The 23,920-nt window shown below is 34.2% G+C and overlaps 1 protein-coding gene across 2 annotated transcripts in view; it reads left to right on the top strand.

Moving 5' to 3' along the window:
• LOC149780209 (centrosome-associated protein 350-like) overlaps window positions 1–23,920 on the top strand; it is a 379,234-nt gene that overhangs the window by 179,522 nt on the left and 175,792 nt on the right. For both annotated transcript variants that reach the window (XM_089936968.1, XM_089936967.1), the window contains exon 7: window positions 16,817–16,879. In XM_089936968.1, the coding sequence (XP_089793094.1) occupies window positions 16,817–16,879 (63 nt within the window). The remainder of the gene's footprint in view (window positions 1–16,816; window positions 16,880–23,920) is intronic.

The raw sequence follows: 23,920 nt of genomic DNA, 5'->3' as shown, positions 1-23,920 counted from the left end.
CTTTTTATAGTTGTTATATACTGCTCATATTTCTTGTTGATCCTACCTGAATAAAATTATTATATTTTAGTAACTATCATTAATAACTACTCATCTTAAACATAGTATTCATTGTGGAACCTCATTTGCAACTGTGGTAGCAGTGTGCTTAGCAAGACTGTAAGGGTGCAAGCTACCATTCAATCAGGCCAGGATGGCTACAGTGGTATTATGTCAGGGGACAAAGCACTTTCCTCCAGTTTTGTCAGCACTAAAATAACTTAATTGTGTTGCTGAATTGTAACACATCAAACAAAATGAAAGCAAAGTGTTTGCCCCTGAATGTTTTATGAATTTTTTTTGTGGACTTGCAATCATCCATTCATGTATGTGTCATTATTCAGATATAATTGTTGGAGCTGTGGTGGCTCAGTGGTTATGTACTAGACCTTTGACCAAAAAGGCCTGGGTTTGAATCCTATCATCAGGCTAGCTTCAGTCAGATACTGGTGTGTCTTTGTGCAAAACACTTTAATCACATATGCACTAAAATACCTACTTGAATTGCTGTGTTGTAAAACTCCTCAAAAGCAAGTCAACCAAGTATAATTGTAAACAGATATACCAAAAGGACATTGCACCTTTGAAAGATTATGGCTTGAAAAAAGTATGATATATGTGCAACACTTGTCTAATTCTAAGCAGTCAATGAATATGTCACATTGGTTGATAATATCTACATATACTTGTATAATTAATATTTTAATGCCTATTTCATTTATTAGAAATTCATATGATTGCAACAAATGCATTGTCACAGATATCAGATGAGTGTGTGTGTGTGATTTGGATTTTTAACATAGCTTTAAAAAAATTCAGTTGTATTGCTAATATGTCTGCAATGTGACAGTTTATAGTGATGTTTAGCACTGGGGCATATTTCTGCAGACATATAGCATGATGTCCCACCCAGTCACATTATCCTGACACCAGGTTGACCAGTCCTAACACTAACCTCTTAATGCTGAGTGCCAAGCAAGGCAGCTGTTAGTACCATTTTTTTAAGTCTTTGGTATAACTTGGCCAGGGATCGAACCCACAACCTCCCACATCTGAGGCGGACACTCTAACCACTATGCTACTGAATCGGTTCAGAGCAGTGTAATTTATCTGCATATTGATACAAATCAAAATCTTGTACCTTATATACTCACTTGTAAGTCAGATCCATTTGCAGAATGTCATGGACCCAGATCTGCTGCCACATAGTGGGCTGGTAAGATCTGGGTCAATGCAGTTTGATGGGGTAATGAGTAGGACAGACAACATAGACATTGATGTGCAGACACTTTATGTGATGGCAGATCCAAGTCTATGTTATTTGCAGTTAGATCCAGCTTATGGGATATTATACATCAGATTTAATACCAGAATTCTTTCACATACAGAGTATGAGTGATTGTACATCAGATTTAATACCAGAATTCTTTCACATACAGAGTATGAGTGATTGTACATCAGATTTAATACCAGAATTCTTTCACATACAGAGTATGAGTGATTGTACATCATATTTAATACCTGAATTCTTTCACATACAGAGTATGAGTGATTGTACATCATATTTAATGCCATAATTCTTTCACATACAAAGTATGAGTGATTGTACATCAGATTTAATACCAGAATTCTATCACATACAGAGTATGAGTGATTGTACATCAGATTTAATACCTGAATTCTTTCACATACGGAGTATGAGTGATTGTACATCATATTTAATACCAGAATTCTTTCACATACAGAGTATGAGTGATTGTACATCAGATTTAATACCTGAATTCTTTCACATACAGAGTATGAGTGATTGTACATCAGATTTAATACCTGAATTCTTTCACATACAGAGTATGAGTGATTGTACATCATATTTAATACCAGAATTCTTTCACATACAGAGTATGAGTGATTGTACATCAGATTTAATACCTGAATTCTTTCACATACAGAGTATGAGTGATTGTACATCAGATTTAATACCAGAATTCTATCACATACAGAGTATGAGTGATTGTACATCAGATTTAATACCTGAATTCTTTCACATACAGAGTATGAGTGATTGTACATCAGATTTAATACCAGAATTCCTTCACATACAGAGTATGAGTGATTGTACATCAGATTTAATACCTGAATTATTTCACATAACAGAGTATGAGTGATTATACATCAGATTTAATACCAGAATTCTTTCACATACAGAGTATGAGTGATTATACATCAGATTTAATACCAGAATTCTTTCACATACAGAGTATGAGTGATTATACATCAGATTTAATACCTGAATTATTTCACATACAGAGTATTTCCTTTCTTGCAGTTTCCCTGGACCTCGTTTTTCTTGGATGTGAGGGATTTCAGTATTTAAGGGGGGTGGGGAATTTTATATGAAAACAGTATCTATAAATAGATCTCTTTTAGTGTGCTTCATCAAACATGTCTGTGATAGTTTAAATAAGTTTTAATCAATAAAGCAAACATGTCTGCGATAGCTGAAATAACTTCTGATGAATAAAGCAAACATGTCACTAATAGTTATCACATAATGAATAAAGCAAACATGTCTGATATTCTAAATAGCTTATAATCTATAAAGCAAACAAAGCTGTAATGGTTGATATAACATAATGAATAAAGCAAATGTGTCAGTGATAGTGTAAATAACTTATAATCTATAAAGCAAACATGTCTGTGATAGTCTAAATAACTTATAATCTAACAAGCAAACATATCTGTGATACTGTAAATAACTTACAAACAAGCAAACATGTCTGTGATAGTATAAATAACTTATAACCTAACAAGCAAACATGTCTGTGATAGTATAAATAACTTGTAATCTAACAATCTAATTTATCATATAAAGCAAACATGTTTGTGATAGTATAAATAACTTGTATTGATTAAAGCGAAGATATATATGATAGGCTAAATAACTTACATTGAATCAAGCAAATAAAGATAATATTAGTTATTTATCTTTATCGGCAAAGTAGCAGCAGTTGTGCATTTTGATGGAGTTCAAACATAGCTCACATTAAAACTGCATTTAACAGCACTTAGCTTATTATGATATACATGTACCTAAGCCTGCATATCCACCATTGTACTATCTTGCCAGGTGTCTTGGGTGTGTGTGTGTGTGTGTAATTTGGATTTTTAGCGTAGCTTTAACAATTTTTCAGTCATATCGCTACGATGTCTGCAGTGTGGCAATTTATAGTGATGTCTAGCACTGGGGCATCATGCCGTAAACATGTAGCATGATGTCCCACCCAGTCACATTATCCTGATACCAGGCAGGCCGACTAGTCCTAACACTAACCTCTGAGCACCAAGCGAGGCAGCTGTTAGTACCATTTTTGTAAGTCTTTGGTATGTCTTGGTCGGGGATCAAACCCATGACCTCCTGCATCTGAGGCAGACGCTCTAACCACTAGGCCACTGGAGTGGTACGTCTGGGAGGATATATATATATATATATATATATATATATATATATATATATATATATATATATATATATATATATATACACATATATACATATATACATATATATATATATATATATATATATATATATATATATATATATATATATATATATATATATATAAACGTCTTAGTTTTTGGAATTAACTTTATGACATGCTTTCTGGATCCAGTTTCTGATTGGTTTTGTTCAGTGCTGAATGGTTAAAACCCACCACATTAAATATGCTATAATAGCATAAACATTGTAGACCTGTTTCATCCTTATCATATCAGGAAAAGATGGGATCATTGAAATTGTGACAGCAGATCTTAGTCTCTTCAGTGTAAGTGTAATGCACAGATAATTACATTTATGCCTCACTTTATAAGGCACCTCATTATAAAGTCTCTTGTGACAGCACATCATTATAGCAGTCTCAAAAGAAACTAGGTAGGAATGGTCATAGAGCCCCTTACATTATGTAATAGTATGCATTTTATTGGATGGATATTATCATTGATTTCATTACAGTATGTGATACTGTGCATTTTATTAGATGGATATTGTCATGGATTTCATTACATTACATTATTTAAAATGTACCCTGTATAACCTGACTTCATTGATAGCCCTAATACTTCTATGGCTGCCTTGAACAGGATTATAGTAAGGATCTGTGCGTGAAGTATTATCGATTGTAGCTTGCCAAGGCAAGCAAAAGCTGGACATTATTCAGCTCGTTTCATAAATTCAGTATTAAATCAATACCCTTTTCAGATTCTTTTTATCACATAGTTTTAATTTCATTGGAAATGATTTAGATAAAAAGAAGAATGAATAATTTTGTTCATTCTGACAGATGGTGCACCTTTCATTGGTTGTGGATAAAATATAGCCCCAAACAAAGTTGAACTAGTAAATCTAGATTGTACTTTTTACAAACTATAAATCAAAGAACAAGCATCCATTCGAATAAACAGAACATTTTATAACGAAAAAAGTATTGTTTAAAACAGATCGATCAGTGCGTGTATTTACTGTAAAGTATTTGTGACCAGACATTTGGAACAGTAGACTGTACAGACAGTGTAAACAAATTTCTTTTTGAGGTCGATTTGCATCAGATATTTACTGTGTAAATATGATGTGGTTGGATGAAGTTCTGTCAGTTGGGAGACCAGTTTATGTCCACATTCTTCTGTGAACAGAGTTGAGTTTTACTTACTTCTGTACATTAAAATTTAAATCACACTTGTATATAGTGTGGATTCTATATTTCATATATACTGTCCCCATCCTCCCCACCCCACACACCTGCTATCAAATAAGCAATACCCTTAGTTTTACTTCTTGTTATTGTTCTTTTAAGGAGTTTTACGCCATTTTTCTTATGATGATATTGTTATACATGACATAATAAGAAACCCCTGTCCATAAATTGTCCGTATTCAGACAGCCAAGATAATTTTTCCTCAAGTTCCTTTCATGAGTTGAGTTGAAAAATGGGAGCCAAAACGTTCTTTGGAAACAAAACGTTCCAGAAGGTGGGGTTTAAAAAAATTTCCATTGATCGCAGCCATACAGTAAAGAGAATACTGCACAATATGTTCATGGGCTTATTTGGACCAATCAGAATCACATAAAGTGATATGTTCATATGTTGTAACATCAAAAATATTAAACTGCATACACTATAAGCAAAGTGTACTGACCATGTGATAAAATGTACATGTACTATGTACCCTTATATAAGGTGACCTCATGTATAGCACAGTTTATTTGTATGGTTCCTAGAAATGTGTTATAGTGAGAATTAGTGTTAATGTACCCCAGTATAAGGTGACCTCATACATAACACAGTTCATATGGTTCCCTTGAAAAATGAAGCACTGCTCCTTCATTATAACTTGGTTCATGGGAACCATAAAAGCATAACGGTTTATACCATATATATATACTCACTTATGAGTCAAGTCAAACTGCAAATAACATTGATCCTGATCTGCTATTGCATAATGCTCCTACAGATCAGAGTCGGTGTTCTTCTGATTACTCCTTACAAACTGCACAGACCCAGATTTTCTGGTGTATTATGTGATATCAAATCTGGGTCTGTGGAGTGTTTGCAGTTGGACTTGTTTTATAAGCGAGTATATATGGTAATTATGTAAAGACGTGTTTTGTATGAATATGCTACAAAGTTGTGTCATAATGGGATATTTTGCACACTCACAAATTTATTATCAAAGTCGATGTGAAAAACCAATACCGATCATTCAATAACTAATAAATCAAGTGAAATAAACAGCAATGGTAGTGGGGGTAATGTTATGGGAGGGAGTGTACTGAGGGACTTTATAATCAGGGACTGCTGTATCTATAGATTATCTGAATTCTAAACTGGATGATAATAGGTCAGATTTTAATTTTATTACAAGTATATTTTTTTCTTTAAAATAATACTTTACATAATGTGACACATGAAAAAAAAATTAATTCCGGATTTGATGACGCTCATAAGAACAGGCTGGATGTCTTTTTGGGAGTGTTCTTTGAATAGGAATAATTAAGTGGTTTGAGAGATAGATTGCAGTTAATACAAGCAGCATTTTCATAGTGTTGTTTTAAATGTAAACATGTTCTAGCTAGAGTAAACAGGGTTTAATTGTTTCATTTTATGCACAGGTAGGGCCAAGAGTACTGATGTATGGCTCTTTGCCTGCCATGCATCATTTGTTGTTTTTCAACAGGTATCCATCCAGTGTCCAGCAACAATATCAAATTTTACATAAATGTGCATATCAACTTAACTTGGCACAGAGCAACTAGGCTTAATGGCCTTTAAGATTTTTACCAATAATGCCAATCCACCATCAGAATAGGGTCACCATTTCTAAAATTACAACATAGTTTAAACAGCTTGGTTTCCCAAACTGCTGAACAGTTTTTGATCAAATTTGTTTTCAACCATCTTGGCATGAAGACCCTTTAATTGTGTTAAAATTGATGTCAATCGGCAGTCAGATTTGGCTACTGTTTCTAAAAATATAAGAACCTGTCCATCGTCCATCAGAGGTTGCTGTTATCAAGTTCCTTGTTAAAAATCCAGACAATTTTGAACCAATCTTGATGCAGAGCATTAAGACCTTCAAGTGTTTTTTTTTTACAAATGTCTGCCATAAAATATGGTCATTGTTGTACTTAAATTAGGTAAAGCTTTAAATGTTTTTTTTTCTCTCAAACCAGTGAATAAAATTTAACCAAATTTGACAGAAAGTACCTTGGCATGAAGACCTCTAAGATTTACGCAAAAATGATTCCAATCTGCAATCAAATATGGCTACTGTTACTAACACCCCCACCCCACCCCCAATAAACCTGGTAAGGTGGTGCTCTACAGTTTAGCATTTTGCATAGGGTTAGGATTTTAAAGAAAAAGAATTTCCCCGGCTTTCCTCACTTGTTATACTGGCTATTTAAAAAAGACCTTGTATATCTTAGGTATAATTCAAAGAACCTTTTATTCCCTTTATTTTGGTATATGATTGATGGGTGCAATATGGGTTATAGAGTATACAGCTTGGCCTTACTCCAGATGTGCACCTTTCAAAAACGTGCTAGCTCCACTTGGTCATTTTCACTTCCTGAACTTCAGAGATAAATTGTATAAAAAAGAGCCGATAACCTTTTTTAACATTTTATATATTTGGTAATTCATTCATTGCACTTTCAGAAGCTGGTATTGTCTAGTCTGGCAAAATTCATTTTCCCTATTTTAATAGCTGCTATGGATAGTGTACTTTAGACTAATTCAGGCTGATTTTTTAGCACAAGGGAGCATTCATTTTAGTTAGCAGTATGTTTAAATCATGAACAATTTCCAAAAGTACAATATCCAAAGAAATATCATTCACATTACATTAACGTAGCATAGAGGTATGCCACCATTCTCTCCATTGTGCATGTTTTAAATGCAAACAACATCACCTTACATACGTCACTCTCTCAAAAGTTCATAATAACTGGTTAGTGCCCCCTAAACAATTTCTTCTTCTCACTTTAAATTATATTTATATAATTTGACTGCAGCTGACAGAAAGTATCCTGGCATGAAGACGTTTGTATGAATTATGGGGTTTTTTGGTCATCAGATATGGTTAATAATAATACATTTATTTTTAGAAAAACCTTTAAGTGACTTCTCCAAAAATACAGAACAGAATTTGGTAAGATTTGATGGTAAGCATCCTGGTATCAAGACCGTTAAAATTTGTATAAATGATGTCAATTTGCAATCTGATATGACTGCTGTCAATAAAACTTAGAAAACCATTAATAACTTGTTGTCAACAACTACTTTACAAAATTTGACCAAATTAGACAGCAAGTGTCATAGCTTGAACACTTTTCAGATTTATACAAAAGATGCCGTTCCATCATCAAATATGGCTGCCATCAGTAAAAACAAAAACAGACACAAATAATGAAAAACTTTTGTCAACATTGGCACAGATCATCCTGGCATAGGGTTCTTTCAATATTGGAGTAATGAGGCTGATGTGAGATCATATATTGGATGAAGATAATCAGAACTAGAGAAACCTTCAATATTTGTTTTTACAACATGGATTTAACAACACTGGATAAATTTGAACATAAGGCATCCTGCTGACCTGCACTTCTTGGCTGTCTGGTCTTGCAGGTTTTTAAGCAGATATTGCCAAGTGAGTGATTTCAAGCTGTTTTGAGTCTCTTGTCATAAATATTGAAAGCTGTACCCACACCTTATTTATTTTTCTGCTAAGAATTACACATACTTACTTACTGACAACTAGAATTAGATCAATGGTAAGCCCTTACATTGCTTGACACTTGCAATGGGCATGACCAGATCCAGCAGCCGATTTGCAATGCTGTTAACATGCCTTGGTCCCTTTATGTCTGTTTACCAAGTAGTGTACATACATTTATAGGGTGGGGATGTAATTATCTGGTAGTGTACATACATTTATAAGGTGGGGATGTAATATCTGGTAGTGTACATACATTTATAAGGTGGGGATGTAATTATCTGGTAGTGTACATACATTTATAAGGTGGGTATGTAATTACCTGGTAGTGTACATGCATTTATAAGGTGGGTATGTAATTACCTGGTAGTGTTCTTATATTTATAAGATTGCGATGTAATTACCTGGTAGTGTACATGCATTTATAAAGTAGGGATGAAAATTACCTGGTAGTGTACATATATTTTTAAGGTGGGGATGTAATTACCTGGTAGTGTACATGCATTTATAAAGTAGGGATGTAATTACCTGGTAGTGTACATATATTTATAAGGTGGGGATGTAATTACCTGGTAGTGTACATGCATTTATAAAGAAGGGATGAAAATTACCTGGTAGTGTACATATATTTATAAGGTGGGGATGTAATTACCTGGTAGTGTACATGCATTTATAAAGTAGGGATGTAATTACCTGGTAGTGTACATGCATTTATAAAGTAGGGATGTAATTACCTGGTAGTGTACATATATTTATAAGGTGGGTATGTAAATACCTGCTAGTGTACATACATTTAATTTCCTGTACCATGCATGCTGAATGGCTTGGTATTTACTGTTTAACTTGCTACCATGCATGCTTAGTGGCTTGGTATTTACTCTTTAACATACTACCATACATGCTTAGTGGCTTGGTATTTACTCTTTAACTTACTACCATGCATACCTAGTGGCTTGATATTTGCCCTTTAACTTACTACCATGCATACCTAGTGGCTTGATATTTGCCCTTTAACTTACTACCATGCATACCTAGTGAATTGTTATTTACTTTTTAACTTACTACCATGCATGCCTAGTTGCTTGATATTTACTCTTTAACTTACTATCATGAATACCTAGTGAATTGGTACTTAATCTTTAACTTACTACCATGCATGCCAAGTGAATTATTACTACCATGCATGCTTAGTGGCTTGGTATTTACTATTTAACTTACTACCATGAATACCTAGTGGCTTGATATTTGCCCTTTAACTTACTACCATGCATACCTAGTGGCTTGATATTTGCCCTTTAACTTACTACTATGTATGCCTAGTGGCTTGGTATTTACTCTTTAACTTACTACCATGCATACCTAGTGGCTTGATATTTGCCCTTTAACTTACTACCATGCATACCAAGTGAATTGTTATTTGCTATTTAACTTACTACCATGAATACCTAGTGGCTTGATATTTGCCCTTTAACTTACTACCATGCATACCTAGTGGCTTGATATTTGCCCTTTAACTTACTACCATGCATACCTAGTGGCTTGATATTTGCCCTTTAACTTACTACCATGCATACCATGTGGCTTGATATTTGCCCTTTAACTTACTACCATGCATACCAAGTGAATTGTTATTTACTTTTTAACTTACTACCATGAATACCTAGTGGCTTGATATTTGCCCTTTAACTTACTACCATGCATACCTAGTGGCTTGATATTTGCCCTTTAACTTACTACCATGCATACCTAGTGGCTTGATATTTGCCCTTTAACTTACTACCATGCATACCTAGTGGCTTGATATTTGCCCTTTAACTTACTACCATGCATACCTAGTGGCTTGATATTTGCCCTTTAACTTACTACCATGCATACCAAGTGAATTGTTATTTACTTTTTAACTTACTACCATGTATGCCTAGTGGCTTGGTATTTACTCTTTAATCTTATATAAGAGTTAGATCACTCTTTACTTGGATCTTCTCCTTCACTATGGAAATGCATGAGAATGCACCTCCAAAGTATAAAGCTCAAATAACAGAGCCAAAAGGAGTTCTTATATTATGCCCATATATGTGATGGATTACATACTGTAGTACTTGCTTATAACCTAGTTCCAACTTTAAACAACATAGACCCAGATCTGCCATCACATTGTGTGCTGGCAGATCTGGTTCAGTGTTGTTTATTCTGTTGATTATCCTAACAAGCTGCATCGACCCAGATCATATATTTCACTGATACAGCTCTATCTTTTTCTTAAAGAGGCCGTCTTGTTTGACAGTTAAAGAGTTTAAATTAAAAAGAGCCATTTCCAACAATGTTGAACTGAAAAGTCTTCATGATAAATGTACAACTTTGGTGGTGAGCTTCTCACCCCTGACATTTTAAATTGGCACAATGTCCTCTTTGGACTATACATGTCCCCATTTGACTGTAAATGTGTCCCCTTTGACTACACATATATTTGTCCTGAATTTTTGTATATTCTCACTTAAGTTCGATCCAACTGCCATTAACTGGACAGAGCCAGTTAGGCTATCACATAAAGCACTACCAGATCTGGGTCCATGCAGTTTGCATTTGGATTTGACTTATAAACAATTTTATATGGCATTCCTTTGTATGAATAGAAATGACCTAGTTGTATGCAGGTGTTTTTTCCCCCATGTTGAGCCAAATAAGACAAATGTGCACAGTGAAAATGAAATTAAAAGTCAATATTCAGATTTGTTTAGTGTCATCAAAATTTCTTTTGTATGAATAAGAATTGATTATTTTATTATGACTATTTACTAAAAGTAAAGAAAATCCATGTACATGACGTTAGGACTTCTGCATGTACTGATAAGTCTATTCTTATTGATTTCTAGGCTTGGATTAATAAGTTTATTTTTTTTAGACCTTTATGCATGATAAGCCTGATTCATATCTGTGATAATACAAGCATGACCTCAAGTAATGTAAAAGAACAGGGCAAAGGAATTCACATATGATCAATGTCATACCACAAAATTTTTGCTTCTAAGGTTGGAACAAAATACCAGCATAGTTTATCATGTGATAAATCTTGCATTTTTTTTTATATATATATATGAAGTTTATTTAGCATAATTGATTTAACACAGTTTTTGAACAGAATTGTTACATGAAATCTGTGTTCCTTGCCAAAAAGGGAGATAATATAATTTTTTGTGACACTCCCAGTGGAGAATAATGATATATTTTGGAAAAATATACTTTAGTCAATAAAAAAAGGGGGAAATCTGAAATAGGTCCATTACTGTGAGGCAGCTTTGATGACAGTTGAAAATTAGCCTATTTCTTTTGGTGGGAAAATTCTCTATTCTTTGTGATTCTATGGCATTTTTTTGCAGCTGATACACATTTGTTGCATGGGAAAGCCTGCCAGTAGCTTTTCATGGGTCGGTGGTTCTTCCCTGGGTTTTCCAGGGTTCTTCCTCCAGCAGTTATATGGGTTCCATGTATAGCCTATCTTGTGCTGAAAAATGGTGTTAAACCCTAGAAAAACAACAACAACAACAACAACATTTGATGCAAAAGTGCAGTTATTTGTTTAGAGTGTGACCCAGACAAGGATAGTATAATAACACACATGGGCATGAGATGTTGCTATATGGATAAGGCCACGTTGATACACCTTGTCCAACGATGTTGTGCATAGATTTTAAGTAACAGTGTGTCCAGCTTTATTTGTCCAGGACCGGCATTCAAATGGGTACATTCTTTTTGGTTGGATCTGCATTGATGATAATATGTGAACTGAAATGCAGCTTCTTTAGATTATAATTTTACTTCATTGAATATTTTATGGTTGAACATGTTTTTCCTAGTGATGCCATGTTTCAAATTGAATATCATCCTGACTTCAAGAAAAGAATTAACTGAAAAGAAAGAAAAGCTTTCAAATTGGCCCTCAGGAGCCGAGATTTGGAAATAGGTCACTTGGTACATTAAATGCGTTTTTTGCTTGATTTGCCTAGAATATTTTCAAATATGGGAGTGGCTACATGACACCATATAGATTTCCTTTGGTGGCCCAGGCACAAGCTTTGTTGGACCCCAGAATTAAACATTTCAGTGTGTTTATTCAGATGCAATAGTCAAAATGAAGATTTGAAAATTGAAGCATCATTCTTTTTACATGTTTCAATTTTGCATTTATGTGATTTACATATTAGAGTATATACATACTGTGAATTTGCATCCAGTACTGGGGATTCTTTGAGGATATACAGAGGCCAAAAATAGGCTTCTGTACCAACAAGAAGCCATGAAGGATTCCCATTTTTAGCAGTTTTAGTAAATACTGCAGAAATTTGTCCCCCAGTTAGTCTAATTGTTTGCGAAAATGGTGTGTTCAGTCCTCATTGTCTCTTACCCAAGAAAAATCCCTGAACCATTCATGTAGTTTAACCGTGGCTATGTAGTAATTGAGCTGCCCATATTTACATGCATATGGCATCCCCTTTATTAAATAAAAGCTGTAAAGATCTGCATAATAGTACAATATAGGAGTTTTTATTCAATCCCGATCGTGCTTTTTGTCAACATTTCATTAAAAGGCACCTGGGGTTATCAGCTATACCATTATTGTGTACAACTACCAAATCTAGGACAAAGGCGGAAATGTCAGGTAGTGTATATACAGAATAAAAGCAAGACAGGAACCTTTGTATGCTTCAACCATTTAATACAATAGTCTGCCTGAAAACAAAATAATTACTATTCATATACCAGTAATTGAAATCTTGCAGAGAACTATATTTATTTTGTCATATACATCTGTAAGGTCAAACACATTTTAATATTTAACAGAGGACAGCATATTTACATTACCACTTTAAATCCTCTTCTTTAAATGGATTAGTGAAAGAGATTGCTGGGGCTTATATATGGTTGACATTGTTAAGAGTGCTCAGTTTTGTTTTCAATTTTTATGACCTATTCAGCAATATTTTGACAAGAAATTAAAATGCTTGTTGAGAGTAGATTTAATTTAGATTGACTTTTTCAAAAGACACTCAGGTCATAATTTTGCAGAAGTGGCTTGATCAGAAGCATTACACAAGATCCTATAAATTATTATAAAAGCAATTTGATCAATTACAGTGATAAAGATTTTGAATTATCAGGACCATATTTACTCCTGATCGCAAACATATCTATCCATTTTTCTCAAAGCATTGATGGGTCACCAGAGTAGATATAGTTCTGCTTACTCTTTTACATGGTATACTAAGTAAAAGTTTTAAATTTGTATTATAGCAAAACTTTTAATTGAATACAATAGGAATTTCCAGTATCTACCATTTATACTTGAGTACACATTGGATTCAACTGCAAACTTCACTCACCCAGACCTGCCATTGCATAAAGCACCATCACATGTAGATATTTACCATTTTTTTAAAAGGAGTAATCAGTAAAACAAATGAAATGGACCCTAATTTACCTGTATATTATGTGATGGCAGATCATGGTCTGTTCTGTTTGTAGATTTACCTGATTTAAGACTGAGTATAGATGGTAATGAAAATTACATGAAAATTGGATGAGAGTATTAGATTGAGAGTTCACATATGCAGCCAAGTAGTATAAACCTGAGAGTACAAGTATGGGACCAAGTAGTATAAACCTGAGAGTACAAGTATGAGACCAAGTAGTATAAACCTGAGAGAACAAGTATGGGACCAAGTAGTATAAACCTGAGAGTACAAGTATGAGACCAAGTAGTATAAACCTGAGAAAACAAGTATGCAACCAAGTAGTATAAACCTGAGAGTACAAGTATGGGACCAAGTAGTATAAACCTGAGAGAACAAGTATGGGACCAAGTAGAATAAACCTGAGAGAACAAGTATGGGACCATGTAGTATAAACCTGAGAGAACAAGTATGGGACCAAGTAGTATAAACCTGAGAGAACAAGTATGGGACCAAGTAGAATAAACCTGAGAGAACAAGTATGGGACCAAGTAGTATAAACCTGAAAGAACAAGTATGGGACCAAGTAGAATAAACCTGAGAGAACAAGTATGGGACCAAGTAGAATAAACCTGAGAGAACAAGTATGGGACGAAGTAGAATAAACCTGAGAGAACAAGTATGGGATCAAGTAGTAGAGTACAAGTATGGGACCAAGTAGAATAAACCTGAGAGAACAAGTATGGGACCAAGTAGTATAAACCTGAGAGAACAAGTATGGGACCAAGTAGTATAAACCTGAGAGAACAAGTATGGGACCAAGTAGAATAAACCTGAGAGAACAAGTATGGGACCAAGTAGAATAAACCTGAGAGAATAAGTATGGGACCAAGTAGAATAAACCTGAGAGAACAAGTATGGGACCAAGTAGTATAAACCTGAGAGTACAAGTAATGGATCAAGTAGTATATAATTTGAGAGTACAAGTATAGGACCAGTGGGAATGCTAATGTCATGATAGGGCTAGTTTTTGGATGAATCCTCCAATTTAACAGCGGAAATGAAAGCCATACTAAAATTATTTAGCTATATTTAGACTTTTAAAAAATTCTTCATCTTTTGGGATTTCCATTCCATATTGAAAGCCTTGTGAAACATTAAATTTGACATCCTGCTAATATTCCAGATCTTATAAAAACAAAACTTTTGCTGACATATTCTGGAAAAAAGTATTCTTTACTGCTAATTTCCTAGTTACCTTGGTATTAAGGACAATGAAGGGGCAGATAAAGCAATCAAAGCCGCCTATAGTTACCCTTTTCCAATTGAAAGATCCTTTTTACTGACTTGAAATATGATACAAGTTGTCATGTTCTATATATGTTGCATGTACTGATTTAAAATGATACAAGTTATCATGTTCTATATACTTTGCATATACTCCAGATAGGCTACCTGGTAATACTCCCCACCAGCAATCCATATCTACCAAACAGTATAAGATGCCCAAACCAAATAAGGAGTTATTTAAAAAAAAGTTTCCAATACTCTGGAACTCAGCTCTGGAATAGTATTCAGTTGATATTAGAAATGCCCACTCTATTTCCTTCCAAACCCAATATATCCAGTAGCTTCAGAGATGCAGTTAAAATAAAAAAAAAATTGTATGAGGGCCTCAAGGTAGATTAGTTCTTAGCTACTTTTGTTACCCTCTATAAATAAGGTCGTTTTTAGACTTAAAATTATACAAGTTATCATGTTCTATATACATGTACTTTGCATATACTGACTTAAAATGATACAAGTTATCATATTCTATATACTTTGCATATACTGATTCAAAATGATACAAGTTATCGTGTTCTATATACTTTGCATATACTGACTTAGAATGATACAAGTTATTATGTTCTATATACTTTGCATGTACTGATTCAAAATGATAGAAGTTATCATGTTCTATATACTTTGCATATACTGACCTAAAATATGATACAAATCCTCAAGTTTTATATACTTTTCAAAATATGTGGAATGAAATCTCCACTAACAGGCTTCCTTGAATCAAACCCAAAATTAGAGAACAGCATCCTTCATTAAGAACAATTTGTAGTGATGAGGTGTTATTGTGCTGATTGTTACTTCTTTTTGACATTTTTTTTTAATAGTCTGGTCAGTAATGCGTGATTGCAGAATTCATGCCAATTTGTAAAATATTTCTGCAGAAAACTATGGAAAGCGTGAAAGTAGTGCATCATAACTGAAAGCTCTGTCTTTATTTCTAATTTAAGTTTTTTGCACCTTTAGAAATTTTCTCTTCTATTTGTCCAATGCATCCATGCAGTACTTTTCAGTTCTCGAATAAACTCATATTTTACATAATTGTAACATCTGTAACTGACTTTTTTTTTATCTTGTAGTACTTTTAATGTTTGCATTTATTATAAAGGGTTTATCTCCCTAACATTTTTTTTGCAATTTTCTGTTTTTTATTTTCATCCTCAGATTGTTACCCTTTATGTTATGTAATTTCATTTTTATATTTATTTGCTGGTTTATCTTGCTAAATATTTATTTATTTAATTTTAATCTTCACTATATAGTATTTATTGTGCTCATGTGCCATTAAACATACATGCATGCATGCGTGCGTACATGCATGCATGCATGCATACATACATACATACATACATACATACATACATAACATACATAACATACATGCATACATAACATACATACATACATACATACATACATACATACATACATACATACATCCGTATGTACGTACATACCTACGTACAGACAGACATACATACATACATACATACATACATACATACATACATACATACATACATACATACATGCATGCATGCATGCATGCATACATACATACATATATACATACATACATAAATGCATACATTGGGTAATTTTGTACCTAATACTAAAATGTGATTATAATTTAAAAAATTTTGGTTCTTCACTTAATTCACAAATATTATAAGTACAAATTGTGGATTTATTACATTTCATTCCTTGTTTTCTAGATGGTCTTGCTAAACTGAAAGAGAAGATTCGCCAGCAGCAGTTGAACAAGGCCTCACCACGAGGTGAGTACAGTTGATAAACTGAATAGATAGATGCCATTTGTTTTTCTTTTTTATGTTGGGTACACTCTTCATTCTACATAAAGTTGTAAGTAAATGATATGCATTATACCCAGATCTGTCCCCACACAAACCTCATGCCATAATATGGAGAAATATAGCTTTTGGCATATTTGTCTGTGTCTTGCTTAAATTGACGTTTTTGTTACCAGAGAATTACTCTGATATTTCAAGCACACTAGTTATTCATGTCTGTGCTTGCAGTTTGGTGTGCATTATGAACATGGGATTAGAGTGCAGAGATGCCAACCATTCTGAATTGTGCAGAACTATTATGAACTTCTAGTGAAAATTCTGCATTATGAATTATTTCAATAAAATATTGTAAAATCATCATTACATTGCATACATTTCTTTATAAAGGAGATTTCTTTGTGGAGACGAGTGAGAAAAAAAGTATTTCAGCATCAAGATTACTTGGTACGCAGAATTTACAATAAAAACCCACAGAATATGCATACCAAGAAACCAGTCCAATAGATTATAAATAGGTGATAAATGCAAGCAGAAATTAAAAGAAAAGAAGGATGCATATAACTTATGAGGACAGCTAGTGTTTATAATTTTTAAGTTAAAGACAATATCATTGGATAGTAGTTTGTGAATGTAAATTAATGTATTGTCCATTTTGGATGGGTGGCCTAAATTCATAACTGTTGATGCATAGGACTCCTCCAAAGCATGTTGAGGGTTGGCATATGCGTACTGTATATACAGTGTGACCCCACTATTATACAGTAGTTGGGAGCCATAGAACGTGTTATAAGCAACCAGGTCAGTTAGCCGAAGAAAATGATGCATGTAAAAGTTAGTTTGCGTTTTTAGCCGCCGCTGGTAGTGATCGTAAGCATAAACGTTTTGCTGCAAAAAGAAACTTTCACAGCACAGTAACCATGTTCCAGTCACGTTGGAAAATGAAACAATCCATCAGATTCCATTGCTTTTATTTATGTTTGGTACTGACTGCCTATGAAAAAAGGTTTTTAGTTTTTATTGAAGATTGTAGTGTACTTTCTTTGATGAATGATGCATGTGTTATTGAAGTCACCACTAAAGTACAGCTTTGGAGAACCAAACAAATGCCTGTTTCTTAATGTGGCAGCAATATAAAATAATTGTATTGCATGATTGAGACTGATTTTTTTCCTTTGCTTAGTATGTTTTCATAACAATCGGTACTTCAAAGGTAATCTGTTTTCTTTGAAATTTCAGCAAACTGTTTAATCTGGGTACATTTAAAAAAAAAAGGAATTGGCTGTCATTTGATCGATTGTAGATACAGTCAGGTCTTGGTTTGTTGTTGTTGTTGTTGCTGGGGTTTTTTTGGTGGCTTTTTTTACATTTGTGGTAGCAGAGTGATGCTGCCTTCCATACATGCATCAGAAATTCAAAAAAGGGTCAACAGTCGATAGATACACAATTGTTCTGGTCTGATAACAGGGATTACTACAGAAAATGTGAGTGATCTGAAGGATTTAATTTTGAGTGAAAAGTAGAGGAATTTTACTTAACATCTACATACAGATGTCAGTCTATGTAAATATATTAATTACTAGCGAGAGGCCATAAATCTGACGAAAGATAGATTATGAGATAATGCCTTTGCTACCAGAAATGTCACAAAAAAGCTGATATCGAACAACATACAGTACTCATGCTAGATGTCAACATTATTAAAGCAGATTATGAGATAACAATGCACAGTTAAGATGGTTTGTCAATGTGGTCAAAGAATTTGTTTATGTAACAATAGATAAATTTCAGTGCATTTTGTATCAAGTTTGTGGTTTCCTTTCATGGGGCTTCTGAATTTCTCAACTCCAAACCAATGGTTCTGTATGCAAGTTTAAATGGCCATCAATGTTGCCAGTAAAAGAAAAAATCGCGAGATGGTATATTTTACCACCAATAAGGAAAATGAAATGCAATTTGAGACATTATAGAAGCCCTGCACGATCACTGAATAAATTATTTGCACGTTATTTTTCGTGGTTTTAAGAAGAATAAACTTTTATTTGTGTACGAGAAAAATACATATAAAATTTCAGGAGCCACACAATGATCATCTTGTATTATTCATACGTGATCTCTTTCCCCAAAATGATAATAAACGTTTTATGTTTTTTTTCATACTTTTAAGAATTATTTTTTTTGTTTACGAGAAAAATACATGTATTTGAAATTTCTGTATTATATCTGAATTTGTGTTATAATGGAGCATGCTATAGTGGGGTCACACTGTACTTGTCTACAACTTAAAAAGAAACATAGACCTTAAACTGCCAACACATAATGCACTGGCACATCAGAGGCTGTGTTGTTTTACAGATTATTCCTAACAGATTGTATAGACATGGATCTTCCATTGAATGATGCAACTTCAGATCTGAGTTTGTTTAGTTTGCTGTTGGATTTGACATATTTACAACTATATATGGTAAGCAAAGCAATTTAGAATTTTCACTTATTCAGACTGATTCGTTGTGGGACTTTGTTCAACTGGATTGCTGTGTTGAACGTCACATCTATTATTGCAACAACTTGCTTTCACAAACTCCTATGAACCTTTTCATGGAAAAATGAATTTGTAAATATAAAACTGGGAATCACTTTAGTATTATTACTACTCGAGATTTGAATTAATGTTTTAAACTTTTTTGCAAATTCATATGAAGATAAATTTATGGAAAACATAGGTGAACATATACAGTATGCATTGGCAGTTCTTGCATGTCAGCAGTAGTGAAAACTATCATGGTGTAGTGGTAAGCAAGCTGGACTCGTGACAAGAAGTGAAAACTATCATGGTGTAGTGGTAAGCAAGCAGGACTCATGACCAGGAGAATGTGAAGAAAGGTCATCCACATGTCATGAGCAAAGCACTTTGCTTTAATTGCCTCAGCACATTATTATCTTTCCTGCATTGATTTGCCTTTAAACACCAAATGCAAACCAAACTGATTCTTGTCACTGGAATGACATTGTCATTTGCATAGCTCTGCAATTTTATGATGTACACACAGTGAAGGGGGCAGGGTTTTTTAGAGGGAAAATGCCAGTGCCATTCTTTTCTGCAAGACACGGAAGAGTCTGGACTATGTACATTGTACATATATACTGGGATATATGCATTACTACCCCTGATTGTGCACATTCAGACCTATCCATAAAGGTCACCCATGAAACCAGCAGAAATTGTCCCATTTGAATGGGTGACTGCTATACAGAGGTGACCACTATAGCAGGTTTGACTGTAATAAAATAGCCCATTTAAAAATTTAGTAGTGATTGAGCAATCTATGACCTGGTTTTCAGAAAGACTTGTTTTTTTATATTGGTAAAGGAACTCGGTATAAAATAAGCCAGCCGTAAGGAATGATAATTTAGAAATAGTACAGATTCAACATCCAGCTTAAATAGATGCTCATATTGACATGAAATTTTCAATAAAAGACTTTTTATAACTTAAGATGGTCCTGAATGAAAATGATACCAATTTATTTGGACATGTATTAAATTGATGCTGATGTAGCATTCAAATTGACTTCAAAGACAAAATGGGTGCCTTGGTAGTGCTAATGAAAATCTTACAGCAACTTCTCCTGAGTGATGCTTGTACTGAAAATGGCTTTTTTCCCATTTTAAAAACTGTTTCCATTATGCAACAGGTCCTGAATGGAAATGGCACTAACTTGACCCTCAAAATGGCATTTGTTGTGACTCTCTCAAGAATCTTAACACAGCTTTATTGAAAGAATGGTGATATTGACATTGGGTTTTCACTAAAAAATGCCTATTGCACGATGTAATTATTCCTGATGAAAATGGTGGCATCGACATTGGGGTTTCAAAAAAATATGGCTTGCACTATGTAATTATTCCTGATGAAAATGGTGGCATTGTTATGGGGTTTTCACTTTATATTTAGTCCTGATGAAAATGGTGGCATTGTTATGGGGTTTTCACTGTGTATTTAGTCCTTTGAAAATGGTGGCATTGACATATGGTTTTCACTGTGTATTTAGTCCTTTGAAAATGGTGCATTGACATATGGTTTTCACTATGTATTTAGTCCTGATGAAAATTGTTGCACAGACATTGGGTTTTCGCTAAAACACTAATTGCACTATGTAATTAGTCAAGATGAATGGTTCAGAATACGTATTCCTTATTTTGGACAAGTTTAAAAATCAGTCCTATTTGATGTTGGATTCATCTCAGTGTTGATTGCTTGTATTTTTATACTTCATTGAGCTAATGGACACAGTGACTTGTACATATGCCAATGAATTTTGACCAGACTTATATATTATTGTTTTTCAACATACAAGTTGATATCATGTTGATACTGATTTCTAGATCTCATGTCTGTACTAGGGAAGGAGGAGGGGTGGCATCTGATAGCTTGTGGGCATGATAACACAGGCAGATATATTCTTGTCAAACTCAAGACTTGTGTTCATGATAACATAAACAAGTATGAGTACATTCTGATCAAACTCAGGGCATGTGAGCATGATAACACAGACAAGTTGATTCTTATCAGACTCATGGCTTATGGGCATGATAACAGACAAGTGTGAGAAAATTCTTATCAAACTCATGACATGTGGGCATGATAACAGACAAATGTGAGTAAATTCTTATCAAAGTGATGGCTTGTGGGCTTGATAACACAGACAAATTGATTCTTATCAAACTCATGGCTTGTGGGAATGATAACACAGGCAAGTAGATTCTGTCAAACTCATGGCATGTGGGCATGATAACACTGACAAGTTGATTCTTCTCAGACTGGTGGCTTGTAGGCTTGATAAAAGAGACAAGCTGATTCTCATCAAACTCATGATGTGGGCATGATAAAAGACAAGTGTGAGTAGATTCTTGTCAAAATCATGGCTTGTGGGCATGATAAAAAAGACAAGTTTATTCTCATCAAACTCATGACATGTGGGCATAATAACAACAGACAGGTGTGAGTAAATTCTCATTAAAGTCATGACTTGTGGGCATGATAACACAGACAAGTTGATTCTTATCAAACTCACGGCTTGTGGGCATGATAACACAGACAAGTATATTCTGTCAAACTCGTGGCATGTGGACATGATAACACAGACAAGTTAATTCTTATTAAACTCATCACATGTGGGCGTGATAACACAGGCAAGTAAATTCTTACTAAACTCATGGCTTGTGGGCATGATAACACAGACAAGTATATTCTGTCAAACTCATGGCATGTGGACATAATAACACAGATGAGTAGATTCTTATCAAACTCATGGCTTGTGGGCATGATAACACAGACAAGTATATTCTGCAAACTCGTGGCATGTGGACATGATAACACAGATAAGTAGATTCTTATCAAACTCATGGCTTGTGGGCATGATAACACAGACAAGTATATTCTGTCAAACTCATGGCATGTGGACATGATAACACAGATAAGTAGATTCTTATCAAACTCATGGCTTTTGGGCATGATAACACAGACAAGTATATTCTGTCAAACTCATGGCATGTGGACATGATAACACAGATAAGTAGATTCTTATCAAACTCATGGCTTTTGGGCATGATAACACAGACAAGTATATTCTGTCAAACTCATGGCATGTGGACATGATAACACAGATAAGTAGATTCTTATCAAACTCATGGCTTTTGGGCATGATAACACAGACAAGTATATTCTGTCAAACTCATGGCATGTGGACATGATAACACAGATAAGTAGATTCTTATCAAACTCATGGTTTTTGGGCATGAGTGCAGAGACAGGTTGATTCTTATCAAACTCATTGCACGTGCACATGATAACATAGACAAGTTGATTTTTATCACACTCGTGGCTTGTGGGCATGATAACACAGACAAAATGATTTTTATCAAACTTAGTACTTGTGGGCATGATAATACAGACAAGTAAATTCTTATCAAAATTATGGCTTGTGGGCATGATGACAGACAAGTAGATTCAAGCTCATTTTTATGGATATATTTGGTATCAGTAAAACAGTTGAAGTTTTCTAAGTAGTAGTGCAATAAATTTACTGTATTGTTTGGGTTGTTTTTTTATTCTATGTAGAAAAAAAATATGAGCATGTATTGATAACTATTGGGAAAGACAGGCTTCAGTTTCTGGGGTGCAAGCAAAAAATCATCTTGCCATTATTAGGATTGGAATCTCAGGAATAACCCTTAGTGATTTTTAGGATTGGAATCCCTGGAATATTTCTTGGCACTAATAGGATTGGAATCTCTGGAATATCCCTTGGTATTATTTTGCATTGGAGTCCCTGGAATAACATTTATCCATTATTTGGATTGGAATCCTTGTAATATCCCTCAGAGCTATTATTTGGATTGGAATCCTTAAAATATCACTTATCCATTATTTGGATTGGAATGTTTGGAATATCTCTTGGCAGGTATGGATATGTAGAACTGGCCCAGTGCACATCCATCATGTTGTGGCTAAGAACACTAAACGTGCATTTGAATGGGTGGCAAATCAAATAATGTTAATGAGTCAATCCAGGCTGCTACCCTTGGGTAAAGCGTTGGAATCTAGTTGCCATGGCACCAAATAACATACTTGTGTTGCTGTGCAGTAAAACAACAATATCTCCCCTAGGGGTGTAAGATTGAGAGTCAAAAGTCCCTTTTGTGTCAGAACTGGAAGGTAGAATGAGTAAAAAATGAATCTTAATGTCAGAATGGGGGGGGGGGCAAATAAAAATGGCATGGGTATATACACACACACACATACTGTTAGTTATTGGCTAATATTAATATAGCTGTCTTAATTCTTCAGTTAAATCCCTTGTTTTATTCTGGCCATAAAAGGTTAGAAAATGAGTACTTGATCAGCAGGAGACATTTTTTACTGGCTTTGTTTATTGTAACTTATTTTCACCAGGTTACAAGGCTTTGCTTATTGTAACTGATTTTCACCAGGTTACAAGACTTTGCTTA

The sequence above is a fragment of the Sinohyriopsis cumingii genome, chromosome 16, assembly GCF_028554795.1.
Source record: "Sinohyriopsis cumingii isolate HCF-2022 chromosome 16, ASM2855479v2, whole genome shotgun sequence".
Taxonomy (NCBI): domain Eukaryota; kingdom Metazoa; phylum Mollusca; class Bivalvia; order Unionida; family Unionidae; genus Sinohyriopsis; species Sinohyriopsis cumingii.
Note: the sequence above shows the minus strand (reverse complement) of the source record. Positions and strands in the feature narration are given on the sequence as shown.